Here is a 17,456-nt window from a genome sequence, read left to right on the forward strand (position 1 = left end):
CTTCTTTTTGTTATTGGGATGAGGTTGCCACTGCTTTGTGAATATCTGTTGTGTGTACTAGGTTTGCTTTGAAATGAAAAGCTATGACTTGAGAGGACTTAGAACGCGTCACCAACACCACACCTAGCTCCGTCCTGCCTACCCTTTTGGTGTGGAGTGGGTAGCATTGCTTCCCTGAACGGTAGCTTGAGCTGAGTTACTCTTCATTGTAGACTGGTGTTTCTCACAGGGAACCAGGGAGGAAGGTGTCAGTTTGGTCCCTTCTGCCAGTTAAGAACTGCTGTTGTGGTTGGATGGATCATAAGCTCTGCTTACAGAGCAGCCCGCCCAGATGGAGGACCCTCAGGCAGCTCTATCATGAGGTCACTGTATTCCAAGGGATGACCCTCAGCTTAGGAGGGGCCCAGAAATCCCTCTTTAGGGCCTCCCAGGTCACTGGGCTCAGGGGCTTCAACTTGGCTAACCAAGCCAATTGAGAGATGGCAGATAGACCAGATGCCACATCATTTATTAATTTACAATGGTGAGTACCTCTCAAGAAAGTAGAAGGTCCTGTGCCCTCTTTGCTGGCCTTACAGCTCCAGGTAAGGTCACAGCGGTGGGCCAGGTAGGTGGTCCTGTGGGATAGTCCTGCCAGGCCAGGCTGCAGTGAGGTCTGATGAGCCAGAGCTGCCCACAGCTGGGGCCACGTCTTGACCGGTGCCTTAGTTTCCCTCAGATTCAGACTCAGTCCTGGGTGGTGCTGGGGATTTCTTGCTTTTGGGTTTCCCAAGTCTGAACTCCAGTCTCCCTTCCCAACCCCTTTTTAAGCACAGCTTTTTGTTAAGGTTGGCTCTGGCTGGGGCAATCCACCAGACGAGCTTAAGGAGGTGTTTTCCAAAGTGCATTGGAGGCTTGTGAAATGCTCCACTTAAAAAGGGTTCCTGAGTAAGAGAGACTGGGAAACACTGCACGCTTCGAGATTTATAATGCACAGTGGCATATGAGAGGCTCTGAGGCGGCTGCGGGGAAGGAGCCTGTTTAATCTGTTTAAGCACTCATTAGCTCCCCAGAGAACCCACCACTCAAAGAACACATTTTGGGAAACACTGATCTACAGGATTCAGTCCAAATTGCTCAGCAGGCAATCCAGGACCGTTTGTGATCTGCCCCTCCTCCCCTCTTGCCTCCTCTGTCCCCACTGCCCTGGTGCTCCCTTCGTCCCCTCAGCCAGACCGATGGCTTGCTGCTTCCCAAGTACCTAAAGTCTTTGGTGTGTTTACCCATGCCATGCTTGCGCCTGGAATGCCCCCTTTTCCTTGGTCTGCACGGCCTACCTCCTCATCCTTGAGACCTGCTTTGGGAAGCCTGACTTGATGCCAGCAGGCGACATCAGGCGCTCCTCACCCCAGCCCCTGCATACTCCACTATTAAGTAGCACATCACCTTGTATTATACCCGTTTAGGTTACAATTTCCAACCAGTAGTCACACTCTTAAGAGCTTGGATTACGTCTCATTCATCTTCCTATCCTTAGCACTGTGCTAACCTCCCACAGAGTAGCCAATCAATAACTGTATAGTGAATGAATGATGCATTACAAATAACGTGAGAGTGAACATCTTTGTACATACATCTAGCTTTTTGGTGAATATGGATGCCTCCCAGGAATATGGGAAAAGGGTATAAACGGTTTTATGTTTTTCAGGGCATAGTGCCCAGTTGCTTTTCTGAAGGGTTGCTGAATTGCTTCCAGCAATAAAGGAGAGTACCTATTTCATCGACTCTTTGCCCATACCGGGTTTTTATAATTTTGAACAATTTTTCTTAATTTTATAGGAAAAATATTGCTGGAGTCTACTTCTCATTTGCATTGCCTTGGTTATTGGCAGTCGATCCCACCCTCTCTGAAGGGCCCTTTCCTATGAGGTGGCGTGGTGGAAGGAGCACTGGACTAGGAGTCAGGGGGTCTAATACATAGGATCATGGCTGAACGACTTAGTCTTCCTGGGGAAAGCTCCCTTTTCTGAAAAATGGGGTGATACTTCCCACTCTGTCTGGGTGGTCTGAGTGGTTGGTAGGAAGGCCCAGGAGGAAAGCATAGTGTATTGTGAATGCAGACGGTCCTCCCCGGAGATCCAGGAATGTCTGAGCAGCACGGTTCAGCCCGAACAGCCTGGTGCAGGGCTCTGGATCCAGCCAAGGAATTGTCTGCCTGGGGCCTGGTGACAGGTCCCTGACTCCCTTGTGGTGATGGAGTCAGGTAGAATCCTTGGGTGCTCATGGCTGGATCCTCCCTGGGGCAGCCGTGCTCCTCAGAGCTGCAATCCAAAGTGCTTGCCTCAGCGAGGGCACGCTGCACGCTGCATATGGCTTGTGGGCGTGGCCCTGGGGAGAGCCCTATGCTGTGATGCACGTGCAAAACCCAGCCCCTCACCTTCCCCTCCACCGCTTTTTGGGAATCTGCCTCTCCCTCCTCTTAGCTTTCCTGGAAGAGGGATTTGTCTGTGAGTGTGTCTGGCTGTCCTTCATCTGACCACCTTGCTCTAGCAACACCCCTACTCCCCTTTTTCCTTTTTTTTTTTTTGAGGGGTGGGGTCCTGTGCAGGGAGAGGCCAGGCCCCTGTACACAGTAGCCCAGTGTCTGAGGCCCCAGGCCTCCAGGCCTGCTCTTTACAATGCCTTTGTTGTGTGTTTTCTCCTCCCATGGGCGGGTGGGGCACGTGTGTAGGTCTGGGTGATCTTTGTTTGAAAGCCACCCCCTCCCCGTTCTCCCCCGAGCGCTGAGCTCATTGCCTGGGCCGATGGGGCTGCTGGAAGGAGTCTGCCTGCTCGGGGGCCAGCGTGGGGGGTGCTGCCAACACCAATACAGCGTGCACAGCCGCTACAATGTGCAATTGTGATCTTTGTGTAAACGCGGTCGGTCTGGGGCCCGCACGCTTATAAAAATAAAGCGTAGGGAAGCATGGGGCGGGGCGGGAACAAAAGGGGCTTTTTCGCTGGCTCTCTAATATGGTTTTATTTATCGGAACGCGCCCTCCTTTCCTTACTGGAACCTGGAGAAGTTCTCTGCCGAGCTTGAAGCTGATGGTATCACAGCCAGACGGTTTCATTAAATACACAGATGCCGCTGGGCCCTGCCAGGGGCAGGAGGGAAAGGGCTCAGGGCCAGCCCTGCCAGGTTCAGTGCATGGAAAGGGGAGCCCCATGCCAGGGAGGCTCCCACCAGGTGGGGGTGGAGAGACGTGGTGGGCAGTTCTCTCTGGCTCCTTTGCCTGCCAAGGGCCTCCCATTGCCCCCTTCTGCTCCACAGAAACAGGATCAAAACCATTTTCCTGCAGGAAGTCCTCCATGATTTGTGCCTGATGGCTGTCAGGCTGATCCCAGGCTGGTGGCTGCCTTCTATTAACCAGACGCAGCATTGCTCAGCCAGTGGGTGGCCATGGCTGAGTCCACCCCTTAACTTAGATACCCGCTGCTCTTAAAACCAGCTCTTTGGGCAACAGGCCAACCTTGGACCCTGGTCTCTTCATCCCTTGATGGGTTTCCTGCCATTGCCCACTCTAACCTTCCCACCTCTTTCCTGGTCACTCCTTGCCAGCCCCTCTCTCTGCCACCTATGCAGTGGCCATAGTGTCCCATTTGGTCTTCTTGTGGCCAAGGAGCCCGACTTGCTCTTCTCCCCTTTGTGCGGAAGCCCTATCTCCCCATCCCAGCCCCTGGGTTGTGTTTGAACCTGCATCCTTCTGAGGCCAGCAACACAGAGGCCATTACCTCTGAGGCCACTGAGGCCCTCTTGAGGTCACATGGGAAGTGAATGGCAGTGTTAGGGCTGGACTGCAGAGCTCAGAGGGCACAGGCCATTGCAGGATGGAGCAGGGTGCCAAGGGTATTGAGTGCGTGGTTAGGCACTGGGTTCAGCCCTCAAGGTGACATCCCATTAGGAGGAGCTGAAGGGAGCCCCCTCCCCCAAGCCCTGCATTCCTCTCCCAAGTTATATGCACTCAGTCCCTCTCCTGCATTGGTTTCCAAAATGTGGTCCCAGAAGACAGCATGAGCATCGCTTTCAGGAACTTGTTAGAAATGTAATTCTTGGGCCTACCCTGGCCTTGCTGAATCTAAGTCTCTAGGTGCAGGGCCCAGCACCCTGAATGAGCCTTCCAGATGATTCTGCAGCATGCTCACATTTGAGAACCACTGCCCTAGAGTCTGCTCTAGTGACACCAACTTGCCTTTGGGACAAGGTAGAGGGAATGACTTGTGGCTGGGTCCCAGGCTGGCGTGGCCAAGGCTGGCAGGCTGGAAAGGAGTTTGCGGGCAGCAGGGAGCTGCGGGGGCCTTTGGGTTTCTCTCACACCCCTACTGCTAAATAGCTGCTGAGTCTGTGCACTTCCCTTTAGCACCCCACATCCATCTAAGCCACCATCGTTCCTCCCTGGACTACTGCAGTGGCCTCAGAACTGGTCTCCCTAGACCTCCTCATGCTCCCTGCAGTCTGTTCTCCATGTGGCAGCCAGAGTGAGCTTGCTGAAATGCAGAACTGGCCACGTCAGTGTGGTGGCATCCCAGAGCTCACAGACACCAGCAGCTCTGCTCTGCTCCCCCTTCCTCAAGGAAGCCAGATCGCTCCCTAACACATTTCACTGCATTTTATGTCTCTTCTTCAAGGCTCTGACCCAAATCATAATTTTACATAGGCTTGTGTGGATATTTTATATTTAGTTCAAATTGTATTCTCAGCCCCTAGCACCTAGTCCCTAGCCTGGCATAAAGAAGGCACTCGATAAATGCTTGTTGGATGGATGAATGAATGAATGAATGAATGAACAGACCGTACAGGCATGCACTTCCCCCAGCTGGACCCTGCTTCCAGCAGCCAGCTCAGGAAGCAGCACAAAAGGGGATGTTCTCTGGATCTTGTGCCTATTTGCCAGGACCCAGGCTCCATGTCCCTACCATGGCCCCCAGCTGGCCTCATGGCAGGGCTAGAAGAACCCCATAGGGAAGATGCATCCCAGCATGAATGTTGTTGCTCCAGAGTGGCAGCCACAGCCCTGCTCCAGCTTTGTGGCCCCACATGGCTCTGGAGCAGACATCTCTCATGGCTCCTGCTGTGTCCTGTCTCCCCTCCCCATCTCCGGCCTGTGCAGATCCCTATGCCATCGTCTCCTTCCTGCACCAGAGCCAGAAGACGGTGGTGGCGAAGAACACCCTTAACCCCACCTGGGACCAGACGCTCATCTTCTACGAGATCGAGATCTTCGGCGAGCCGGCCACAGTTGCTGAGCAGCCGCCCAGCATTGTGGTGGAGCTGTACGACCATGACACTTACGTGAGTCTGCCCAGCTCCTGCCTCATCCCCTCACAGGGAGGGACCATGTGCAAAGGTGGGGTCTCCAGGGACTCGTGGCTGCCCAGCCAGATGGGTGCTCCCCTAACTCCGCAGGCCCTAGAGCAATTAAAACTATTTTAGAGTCATTAAACATGGATTGCTAGCACAGATGCCGTTCCCACAGCAGACACTGCTCATCAGTGAAAGGGAACATATCCGGAAAAGGTGCTTGGTTGTGGGCCAGGGGCTTGGGTTTTCTCTGCCTCTGCCTTGCCTGTGTGATCTCAGGCCAGTCCCTTCTTCTCATCGAGGAGCTGTGTGGAATCCTTAAATGTACATCGAGCACTTGCATTACTGGCTGAGTGGCCCTTCACTTGGGGTTCCCTGTTTAGGTGGGAGCCGAGACACCCACACAGTGGTGAATCCTCCATGTGAGAGCACAGGTCCCCGAGTGCCTCCCAGCTCTGTGCCACAGGCAGGGCCTCTTACCACAACTGTCCCACAGGACCTCCTGTGGTGACAGGCGAGCTGTAGGGCTGTGCTGTCCGTAAAGGGAGCCTCTAGCTGTATGAGGCTGCACAGCACTGGAAATAGGACTGGTGCAGCTGAGAAATGAAATTGTAAATTTTATTTCATTTTAGCGAAGTAAAATTAAAATTTAAATAGCTGCAGGTGGCTGGTGCTCCTGTATTGGACAGAGCAGCTCTAGGGGGCTCCCAGGAGGGAGAGAGTGCTGTGGGTTGGAATGTCAAGAAAGCCTTTGGGAAAGACCCAGGCCCTGGAGGAAATGTGGGGTTGGGGTGTTGGCGCGAGGCAGAGGCCTGGAAGGAGGAGAAGGGAGTATGAATCCAGGGGAGCAGGAGAGTGATGACGTCAGGGCAGCATTTTCCGAAGAGGAGGCTGGATGCTGCTGAAAGAGACCCACTGGGCGCACGGCAAAGCTGGAGGTGGCGGTGGGATGAAAGGGGAGGGGCTGGGTTTGGAAGACATTATCAGTAAGAGTTGCCCTGACCAGATGTCAGGTTCCCTGGGTGGGTGTGGTGGGCAGGGGTGGGGAAAGATGCTCCTGTCTCTATTCCTCACCAGCTGATGGGGACAGCTGGCCGTGGGTAAGGTGGGCCTGGGCTGGGGGGTCCAACATTGGGGTGCTTGGAAGGAAAAGCTGGTACCATGCAGGGGGGAAGGAGCAACCGGAGGAAGAGTCCATATGGGACTGTTTGGAGGAGGGCACAGGCCCTGGCACCTTTGGAGCAGGAGGGAGGCAGGCGGCTGGGCTGGCACTGGTCAGGGGGACTCGGCAGAACTGAGTGCAAGTGCAGAACAGGGCAGGAGGGTGGCAGTACGAGCTGAAGGCTGCCAGAGCCCTGAGGGGGCTTGCCCTTGCATCCAGTGTGACGGATCTGTCTTCCGGGCAGCAGGGAGTCAAGGAAGGTGCCTGAAGAAAAGGCACCTTCCTTGATGAAAACATCATTTTGTCCAGGCTCATTTAATTTGATGAATGTGATCACAGTTTCCCCATTTGCAAAGTGGGGGAATTTAAGGGTGAAATGAGCAGGAGATACAGAAGTCCTTGGAACTGCAAACACCTGTACTGCTGAGGGCATTAGAGAAATTCCAGGAGGTTGTCTCTCTGGTCTCCAATAGTCTCAGCGCTGATTAAATTACAGCAGGGCAAACACTAGTTGGACACTAGTGTTTACACTAGTTTAACTGTCCAGAGGGACTTCTCAAGCATGATGGGAATTCAAACCTAGTGACAGTCACGAGGCTGCTCACATCTTGTCTTGTTGTTGAGTCCTGCTAAGGAGAGCAGAATTCACCATTCTGTGGGAGGGGATGCCCTCATTGAGGCCCCTGCTAGTTCAGAAGGCACATGTAGACCTGATCTCTCTGAGGCTCCCCAGAACCCTGGGTAAGGCATGCTGATTCTTGTCTCTCTATGCTTGGTCTAGGGCGCAGACGAATTTATGGGCCGCTGCATCTGTCAACCGAGTTTGGAACGGATGCCCCGACTGGCCTGGTTCCCACTGACCAAGGGCAGCCAGCCGACGGGGGAGTTGCTGGCCTCTTTTGAGCTCATCCAGAGAGAGAAGGTGAGACTGGTCTGTATCCAGATCCAGGAGGCCGAGGCAGGAGGTGCATGGCAGGGGTGGGGTGGGGGCCAACCCTCTGTGGGAGCCTGGAGCGTCTCCTCTGAAGCCAGGCCTCCTGCTGAGACCCATTTTCTGAACCCCGAGTCAGGATACCATCTAACATTGGAGTAGAATGTTGGGGATCAGGAGTGTCCAAGTCCTCTGGTCACTGGATTTAATCTTCCTTGGATCATATCCTGACATGGTTTCTGGGAGGAGGACCTCTGTTATCTGATTAAGGGAGCCTTAATTGCCACAATTCGAGGGACTCCAGGAACAGGCAAGGGTAGGATCCCCACTGCAGTGCTGGCTTCACCATGACGTAGCCTCATGGCCCTGGGCCAGCCACTCCCCTCTGTAAAATGAGAGGTTTGGGTTGGAGCTGTACCTTCAGACCTCCTCTTAGTATGATGTGAACCCCAATATGTAGACCAAATAGAAGTAGGGCTGCTCTGGGTGAAGTATCTGGAGGGATGGGCACAGTGCCAACCTAGCATCCCTTCCACCCCCAAGGAATAGAGGCTGCAAACCATGGACAGTCTGATCACTGACATAGTCTGTGAGTGTCATGAGGGTGATGGGGGCCTTAGGTGACAAGCACATGACCAGAGCTCTCTTTTCTTCACTCCAGCCGGCCATCCACCATATTCCTGGTTTTGAGGTAAGTCTTGCTCTGACCTTTCCTTCTTCAAACTGATTGCCAGTCTCCCTGTGTTTGGCATCTCTCTGGGTTAGGAAGGGCGTTCGGGCATTACCACGATCCTGCCTCAAGCCCCTGGGGAAGCTCTTTCAAGCAGAGGAGGGTGTGGGCTGGAGGAAGCTCAAAGTCTCCGCCCAGCTCAGGTCTTTCCTGCCCTTCTTCTCTGAGAAGTCCAAGAACCACAGAATTCCAGATGGAAGGATCCTCATAATTGTCCAGCCCGGTGGCTTTCAGCTGGCTGAGCATTAGAATCCCCGGGACAGCACTGCTCAGGGAATCTTAATGCACATCCAGGGCTAAGAGTCACTGACTTAGCCCCAGGGTTCTGAAAGTGTGGCCAGTTCTCCAGTCCTGCTTCAAGCCCACTGAAGCAATTCTGAGGGAGCAGCCCAGCAATCTCTGTATCAACTTGCCCTCCAGGGCCCTCTCACATATGCATGAGTTGCAGAAGCTCTGATTCAGACCACATTTCCCACTGAGTTGTTCTTACCAAGACCCCATTTTCTTTCCTCTTCCTGTGACGGAGGCTTCATTCCCTTGCCGCTGCTCTCCTTCCTTCTTCTGGGGTCTTGGTAGAAAATGTCGAGCTTTGACTGGTACCCAGGTGCATTGGATTGATTACCTGATTCCATGCCAAGTTCAGCTACATCTATGAGAAGTAGTCATCTGGGCTGTGTTGGGACACCTCCATTGTCCTTCACAAGGCAGCGCACACAATTTTTAGAGAGTTCTTTGGAGGCCCTCCCTGCATGCAGGCCCTCCTTCACCAGCCCTGCCCCTCCAGGTCGCCCTCCTTGTCCTAAGCTCCTGCTCTCAGTGCTGCCTGCTCCTGGGGCTTCTAGGTTGGTTCTCCTTGGCTTGCCAAGGCCACAGGCTCCCAGGCCCTTCCCACCACCTGCTGTTCTTCTCTTTCCTCTTGTTGCCTCTAGAGATCCCTGGCGTCCAGGCTTATGCTTTAGCCTTTCCTAGCCTCCCTCTGCATTGACATCCATCACACCTTCTTTCTCAGGGACCATGTTGGGGACGTGCCTGGGAAGTACATCATTCTTAACCTTGGTGGGAGGTGGTTTCTGTTGGCTCTTCTTAGTGCTGGCATCTGGCGTGCTGACCTCTGGCCCCGCCTAGTGATCCTTGATACTAATGGAGAACTTTGTCCCTTCCCAACCCCCATCACCATCTCCTGGATGTGCCACATCCCATGGCTGTGGGCCAGGTGCAGGAGACATCGAGGATCCTGGATGAGGTGAGCTGGGCCTGGTGGCCGGGGTGGGTGGGCCAAGGTGGAGGGAAGGTGAAGCCAGCCTCCAAGCACACACCTGGAGCCCTCCAGGTTCCTGGTGCCCAGTAGGCACCTGTCACATGGAGACCTGTCTGGATTTTATTCCCCATGCTCTGTGTGGATTCAGGGCCACCCAGAGTGTGTCCTGGGGGTGATCCTGGTCTAAAAAGGCGTGCTGTCCTGCTGGGAGGCCAGATTTCACCCAGACAACAGGAACAGCAATACAGAGTCTTAAATGATTAAGTACCAGGTGGCACGTTTTGAAGAATAAATTGTTTGGAAGGGGCCAGAGTAGTCAAGGAAGGCTTTCTGGTGGAGGTGGCATTAGCCAAATGTCTTTATGCCCATCAGCACTTAGAAAGAAAGTGAGAAACATGGCTTTGGCTTAAAAGGCCAAGGACCAGTTTTGGTCCTGGCTGGTTTGGGGGATGGGGTGAGCTGGGGACCTCCTAGGGACTGGAAAAAGTTTAGAGTTTGCATTTAGATAAAGCAAGACTGCATCTTTTGCCATGGGAGGAGAGAAGCACGTTCCCTGTGGCCTCCTGTGCATCTGTGGGTGGATTGTCGTGAGCCAGGCCAGAGGGTGGGTGGCAGAGACCTGGGCGGAGAGACAGGAAGGAGAGCCCTGGTCAGATGAGGCGTTGGGAAAACGGCAGCCACTTCCTGCCGTTAGGGAATCCCCAGACTGTGAGCGGACACTATTTGACATTTTCAGTGCAATTTGGACTTGAAGTGCAGAGTCAGGATGTGGGATCCACAGGCCCCGCACCCCTTACCTCACTTCCTTTTGCTCCCAGACCGAGGTGGGGTCCGCCAAGTGAGCTTGCTGTAATTGCGCCTGACAGGCGGCCTCCTGCTTCTGGCTGCAGTTGCGAAAGACTGCCGATTTGGAAAGGGAGGTGGAGTCCTGTCCAGGGAAGCAGCATGGAGCCCTCTCTCTTGATTGAGTGCACTTTGTGGCCAAAACCCACAGCCTGCTCTGAAGAAGACCCAGCCCAGGGATGAGTTATTAAAAAAAAGTTAAAATCCTTAATAACTGGATTCGTAATATATAACAGTGAAGGCTCAGATTCCGAGGACAGGGATCTGGCTGCAGTCTCGTCAGAAAGCAAATCAAAACTGCAGCTCATGGGCCAGAGCCCAAAGAGCGCCGAGTGTCCCCCTGTAGGGCCAACCAGGCGGCAGGCTGAGGGCGGGTGTGGGTCAGCAGGGCCAGGGGAGAGTGAGTCCTAGGAGTGTGCTAGGCACAGGGCTGGGCCAGGCCAGCAGGTTCAATGGGTCCGAGGAGGACCTATCCCAGTGGGATGAATGATCTGCTGGTCCAGGGACCAGCCCCAGAAGATGACCTTGTGACCTCCCTCAGCCCCAGGGGATAGCCCTGGGACCCCTAGCTCAGCCCATGTCCTTCTCACTTGAAGGCTAAGCCTGATGCCAAGATGCTGAGTCCTCTTCTCTTTAAGAAGCCCCGGGGCTGGGTGGTCCTTCTGTTGCCCCTGGTCCTGCTGGAGGCAGGACCCCAGCAGGGTTTTTCTGTCCTCTTTGCTGTGACCAAGCTCTTGCCTTGTATCTCCCATCTGGCCGCTCCCAGGCTCCTGGCCCGCTCGTGAAGAGTGCTCAAGCCTTCCTGGAGGGCTGGGAGCATCCTCCTGAGCCCCTGGCCACGGGAGCCCATGAGAGTCAGGGGGCAGTGAGGGAAGGATGGGTGTGTTGGGGAGTTGTCTGGCTGCAGGGGTGTGGGTTTGAGAGACTGGCTAGGAGGCTCTTGAGTCAGTTGAGATAGGGGCTTGGACTAGAGACAGACCAGTAGGAACGGATGGGGCAAGTGACTCTGAAGGATGGTTTAAGGCTATCTTCTCTTGTGGGAAGTGCCTTTCAGCTAGCGCAGCCAGGTGCGGAGATTCGCAAGCCACAGTGCCTGTGAATGAGATGAAGTGCTGTCTGCCCCTGTCAAAGATTCCCAGAGCAGGACAGTGAGGATAGCTTCCCGGAAGAGGTGCCACTGAGCTAGCTTTTGAAGTTGGGATTGGTAGAAAATGTGGGGAGGTGGCCCAGGCAGCAGTGTCTTGGGCTGAGGGCATGTCACCTCCTGGATGCGGCTTGGTGGACAACAAACTACCCGTCTCCCAGGCTTTATGCCTATCTGGGACGCCCCTCTCTGTGGCTCTTGGTCAGGAAGTGAGGCTGTTGCATGGTGTGTCTGAGGCTTTGATGATGTCCGGGAGATCTGAGTCCTCGCAGAGGGAGCGGATGGAGGGAATGGTTTCCTTTGCGCTCTCCGGTCTGCATTTTCTTTGTTTTTCCCTCTCTTCCTGAGTCTCTTCCCACTCTCCTTTCGTGTTTCACTCTTCCTGTTTGCTCCTTGGCCCCAGCTTCCTCCTTCTCCCCGCCTCTTCTGAGCCCTCTGTCTCGTTTCTTTTCCTTTTTGTCTGGAGAACAAAGGCAGTCCATGCTGCCAAGGGGAATGAGTTCAAAGAAACTGCAATTTTAGATTTCCTGAGAACTGGAGAATGTGTGCACGCACGTGTGAGCGTGTGCGAGTTGTGTACACTCTCGAGGGCGCACACATGCACGCACACACAGCAGCAGAGGTGATGGCGGGCCCCTGAATGCCCAGGGCCCCCTAGGATACAGAACATGTGTAGAGGAAGACCCATGGGGCTTGCGGTCCTGACCATTTTGCGGAGGTGGGGAGGGGAGGGGGCGTGGTTTAGAGTATTACCCTTGCTTCTGCTGCTTCTCTCCTGCTGGCGCAGGGGATGCCCTGGTGGGAGGGATTGTATGCTTCGTGGCTGATTTTACTGCCAGCTCAGGGGTGGGGGCCACTGGATGCCACTCCATCCACCCATCCAGGCTGCAGGGTATATGGCTTTTACTCTGAGATGTACCCGGGGTACTCTCCTGTACCCCCAAATCCACTGGAAGGAAAAATTTCGTGTTTTGCAATCAGGAAAATAAAGCCCGTGGTCCCCCATCCCCCATACCTCCCCCAAGGCCTTAATTTAAAACACTGTTTTTCCTGGGAAGTGTAATTAGAGCAACATGTTGTTCCTAACGAGCTGGGTGGGGCAGGCAGACAATGGAGCCCTCCCAGCCTGCCTGGCTGCCCCCTGCCTGGAGCTCCCGGAGGAACCAGGATGTGACTGCAGAGTCTTCTGTCCCCTGCTGGGTGAGGTGAGGGTCCATAGGCTACTGGTGACTGGGCTGACCTAGGAGGCTTACCACCACTACCCTTGCCCTGGGAGTGACTCCTGTCTAATGCGGTGGCCCCTAGATGGGGCTAGGGGAGCCCCTTTCATGGCTCAGGGCCTTGGTTCTTTGTGCTAAACTGGCCAGCGGGACAGATAGACTGAAGTGGGCTTAAGGATGGCTTCAGCTTTGGTAGGGGAGAGAGCTTCACTTGTTCCTGGGGTCCTCTTAGTCTGGGCTGGCTTGATCAACACCTTGCACACCTATAGAACCCATCTCTGCAGCCGCCCCTGGTTGTCCCTGCATTTGAGGGGAGCAAGTCGGGAGCTGGTCAAATGTGGCTTCCTCTAGTTAGGCTTATCAGAGTCCCCCATCACCCGTAGGATGGTGAATCAGGATGTTCTGGTGGCACTTTCAGTTTACACCCCATCTGCCCAGCAGTGCTGAGAGGCTTCCCAGTTGCAATGAGGGTCACAGCACCCTCACTGAGAATTACTGTCCTGGAGGTGGGGCTGCTGTACCCCTCAAGTGGACTGGACCAGAAAAAAAAGTTGAAAACCAGGCTCAAGAGCTGGCAGAGGCCTCAGGACTCCTGCCTGTGAGATGATCAGAGACCCCTTAGGACCCTGGGAATGGGCTATGTGGGGAAAGGGTCATGTAGACGGGGTTAAGAGAGTCAGAGTCAGGTTATAAGGCGTTTCTGGAGCGTGTTGGGGAGATGTTCTAGAGATCTTGAATTAGGCCCTAAAAATGGGTTAGATTCAGGTGGCAGTAAAGAAAATTGAACCAGAGGGAGTAATGAGCAGGCCTGGGGAGGACCCAGGGTCAGGCTGGAGCAGCTGCGGGTGCTAGGAAGGAGGAGAGTGTGTGCTGGATTCATTCCTTTATCTTCCCATCCACCCACTCTTCTGTCTTCACCCTCCCTCTTCCCCTTCAGTTATCCATTCATAATCATTTATTTATTGGACGGGGGAATTCAGCTATGGTCCCTGTGTACAGAATTGCTGGTTTAACCACGGACACAATCAAATGAACACGTGGAGATGGCACGGGGTGATGGATTGATGTGTCTTTCTATGAGAATAAGTGTAAGTTGCTATGGGAGCTACGGGGGTACTTAAGCTTGGGGCACCAGGGAATATTTAAATAGACACCTGCAGTCCGAATAGGAAGTACAGAAGGAGTTAGGGTAGAAGTGCATTTCATACAGAGGATCACTGAACTCCAAACCTCAAAGCTAAAAGAGCATGGTGTCTCCTGCAACCTGCTAGCATTCAGAAGGGCAGGGGTTGCGTGTATCCCAGGAGGTGGTTCATCACTACTTGGGGTCATCAAGGGGAAATTTATCTGAGGAGAAACATGCCCAGAGAAGGCAGCAGGAGCTGGAAGATTAGGGGTCTTGTGGAGGCTACTTTGAAGAGTCTGCACTTCATCCTGAGCCGGTGGGAAGACATTGGAGGACTTGAAGCAGAGAGTGACATTATTAGAAAGCCTGCCCTGGCTGCAGATTGCAGCGCGCGTGGGCTGTTGGGAGAGGGTGTCAGAACCAAGTGAAAGGGGGGCGCTGGTGAATCCAGGTGAGAGAGGGTGGTGGCTTGCACTGAGCAAAGGAGATGGGTGGGCAGGTGTGAGAGATGTTCAGGAGACAGGCTCACCAGTGTTTGGTGATCAGTCAGGCAGGGCGATGAGGGGCAGGAGGAGCCAAGGATGGCATGGGGGCTTTTGGCTTGGTTGTCTAGATGGATGGTGGGGTCAGACTTGAAGTGTTCAGGTTCTGAGGGGGGGGATAAAGAATCCAGTTTTGGACACATTCAGTGTGAGAGGCCAGTAGGACACATGAATGAACTAAGCAGTAAGATATTGGGGCTTAGCAGAGATGTTTGGGAGCAGAAAGTCCAGGAGAGGGCTAAGGAGCAGATCAGGGCTTGGTGGAGGAAGATGGGGCGGCTGCAGAGGAGGCTCAGCAAACAGGGTGGGGGCCAGCAGTGTGGATCCAGAGAGACAGTTTGGGAAGAAGGCGAGGTCAGCTGGCCAGTTGCTGCTGAGGGGGCGAGAGAGAGAAGAGCCCATGAGTGTCCTTCGGGTAGGGGACTTTGGAGACAAATTTCTGGGGAGGGGTGCTGAGGGCAGAAGCAGGGTGCACTGGGCAGCTGGTGGTGTGGACGTGAAGGAGGAGAAGTAGTGCATGGAGACAGGATTAGAGAGAGGAGAGGAGGGAACCTGCAGAGGGGTCACAGAGAGGAGGGAGCGGGTGGATTTGGGAGATGGGGATGTCTTTAAATCGGGAAGGAGAAGATCCAGGAGACAGTGTGAAAAATTGGGGAGGAGCATTTGGATGCATGGTCATAGGGGGAGCCACAGAGGCAGGCAACCCTGGGAGGTGGCAGGAAATGGCAGGGAAAAGCATGTCCTGGGACCCCTGGGGACAGAACGGTGGACAGAGATGGCCTTGGGATGCATGCAGTGACCTCGTGCTGAGGAAGCTGCCTGGACATACCTCTAACCACTGTCTCTGCCTGTCTCTTCCTTCTGCCTCCGCTGGGCCCGATGCTCCGCAGCTGTGTGCTCCTGCCTTCTTCCTCCAGGGCCTTCTCCAAACGGTACTGGAGCTTAAGCTTCTCTAGGTTCTTGTTCCCCTGCCCTCAGCAAGCAGGCTCCTGAAGATGGGGAGCCTGGTCCCCAGCCTTTAGAGAGGAATGTCATCACCATGGAGCTTGAGGGAGCCCCGAGGGAGAGACAGGCCGAGGAAACGAGGGATAAAGTGGATACTGCCCAGCGTTTGGGGGCCTAGAGAGGAAATATTCTGGGAGGAATGTGTTCATGAGTTTTCCCTAGTGATTTTAAGAGAACAAGTATATGAGAAAGATTGGTCTTTCTGCCACTCCACTCAGGGGATCCTGGGGCTGTTCCCTCCCTGATGGTTTTTTTCTTTTGGCCCCTCTTTGACTTAGGTTTTTGGCTCTGGGTTCATACTGGGTTGGGCATTAGCTGTAAGGGGCCATGGACAGGCCACAAGCAGGCCTTCAAGTGCAACCCTGTCTTTAAAGAGGACACCCTGCTGTGCTACCACCTGCAGCTGGTTGCCTTGGAGTGCCCAGGGAGGACATCGAACTGGGGGTCCCCATAGCAGCCAGGTCACTGTAGAAGCTGTTCAGGCCCTGCCTCCATCCTCCAAGGGCACCTTTCATGTGGACTGTGCCATGCATAGCAGTCCCTGGGACTGTGCACTGCAGCAGCCCTGTCCATCACTCCTCCCTATCAGCCAGTCAGCAAGGCAGGTGCTTCCTGCATCATGTCACCTGCATTGTGGGTCTGGAGGAAAATGACAAGTTTTTTTGCTTTATGCCCTGGTGACTTAGAGACAGTAATAAAGCCAGTGTTGCCCTGAAAGATGCTTCTGATGGCTCAGCTCTCTTGAAGTCACCCTGGGGAGATCAACACCAACACCAATGGCAAAAACAATGGTACTAAGCACAATTCTAGTAATAGTTACAGTCACAGCCATTTACTAAGCGCCTCCTGTGTGCCAGCCGCTAGTCAGATTTGTTCTCTCATTTAATTCTCAGAGCAGCTTATCTCAGATCTTCATCTGAGAATACTGAGTCACTGGGGTTAAGTAATCTACCCAAGGTCAAACGGCGAGGAGGTGGCAGAGTTGGAACTAGAGTTGAGGTCTGATTCTAGGACTAAGCTTCCAGCTGCTGTAGGTCCAGGAAAACATGGTGTCATCAGGGTGTCACTGGGCAGGAGTGTGGCTTGGGTTGGCTGTAAAGTGAGTCATGGAGGTGGGGGAAGCTGATATCTTTCTCTGCTGATATCTTTCTCTGCTTTGACTGCTCCCACCATCTATGGCAGAGTGTCTGTGTATGGATGTACCATCCTTGTGGAAGGAACCCAACGCAAGTTGCTTGGAGAATGAATCCAATGATTTCATTGTTTAATAAATGAGATTACATGAGGCAAGCTCTGTAAAGTGTCCATCACAGTCCTTTTAATTATAGTTAACATTTCCTGCGTGTCAGGCCCTCCACGTATGGATGTGCAGGTTGGGCACTGCACAAGGACACTGTGTCTAAGGGGGTGCAATTTCTAGCACAGGACACCATATACTTGTATTTATTATAACAATTTCCCTATAGGTGGCAGTAAAGTGTCTTGTTCAAATAAACTCAGAAAATATGATGATTTTCTGACGTGGAAGTAAAGAGTCTTAAGCACATCTTTCTCTAATCGTCACAAAAGCACCACATGGGCTAATAGTCCTGTTGAAGGTTTACATGAACCAGGCAATCCTCCAAATGTTATACAGGTATTAACTTCTTCAACCCTCACCCTGACCTTTACAGGTTGACAACTTTTGCTAACCATTTTATAGATGAAAACATTGAGCCATAGAGAGGTGAAATAATTTATTTAACGTCATATGTAGTGGAGGTAGGACTCACACCTGTGTTCCTAACTGCTGTTATTGGCGGTTAACTATCGAAGGCAGTACCTGCCTCCCTTGCCCCATCTTGCTTCCTCATGTAGTTCTTTGTGATCATTGAGGATTTTTGCCCAACTCTTTCTGGCAAACGCTTTAGTAGGGCCAGAATTGACACACACTTGCTTGTCTCTGTAGTGGAGAGAGACCCTCCCCAGCAGTGTGCTTTGGTTCTCTGGGGATGATGGGCCCGTATAGCCCCTTCTCCCATTGGTCGGTTGTTCTCTTTCTGGCTCACAGTGCAAGTGTTCTGTCCTCATAGGGACAGGTGTGAGAGGTGGGGGTTGGGGCTGGAAGGTGTCTGGGGGTGGGGATGGGGGTGGGAGTGAAATACCAGGGCAGATGATAACCTGGAAGGGTCTGAG

The 17,456-nt window shown here is 53.5% G+C and overlaps 1 protein-coding gene across 21 annotated transcripts in view; it reads left to right on the forward strand.

The window, feature by feature from the left end:
- The window catches only part of DYSF (dysferlin), a 247,566-nt gene that overhangs the window by 147,231 nt on the left and 82,879 nt on the right, over positions 1–17,456 (forward strand). For all 21 annotated transcript variants that reach the window (XR_004428173.1, XM_033175041.1, XM_033175043.1 and 18 more), the window contains 4 exons: positions 5,130–5,311; positions 7,264–7,404; positions 8,075–8,104; positions 9,357–9,386. Coding sequence is in view for 20 of the 21 variants with exons in the window: in XM_033175041.1 (XP_033030932.1) it covers positions 5,130–5,311; positions 7,264–7,404; positions 8,075–8,104; positions 9,357–9,386 (383 nt within the window). In the remaining variant the exon portion in view is untranslated. The remainder of the gene's footprint in view (positions 1–5,129; positions 5,312–7,263; positions 7,405–8,074; positions 8,105–9,356; positions 9,387–17,456) is intronic.

This window comes from Trachypithecus francoisi, unplaced genomic scaffold (genome assembly GCF_009764315.1).
Source record: "Trachypithecus francoisi isolate TF-2019V2 unplaced genomic scaffold, Tfra_2.0 Lachesis_group17, whole genome shotgun sequence".
NCBI classification, from domain to species: Eukaryota; Metazoa; Chordata; class Mammalia; order Primates; family Cercopithecidae; genus Trachypithecus; species Trachypithecus francoisi.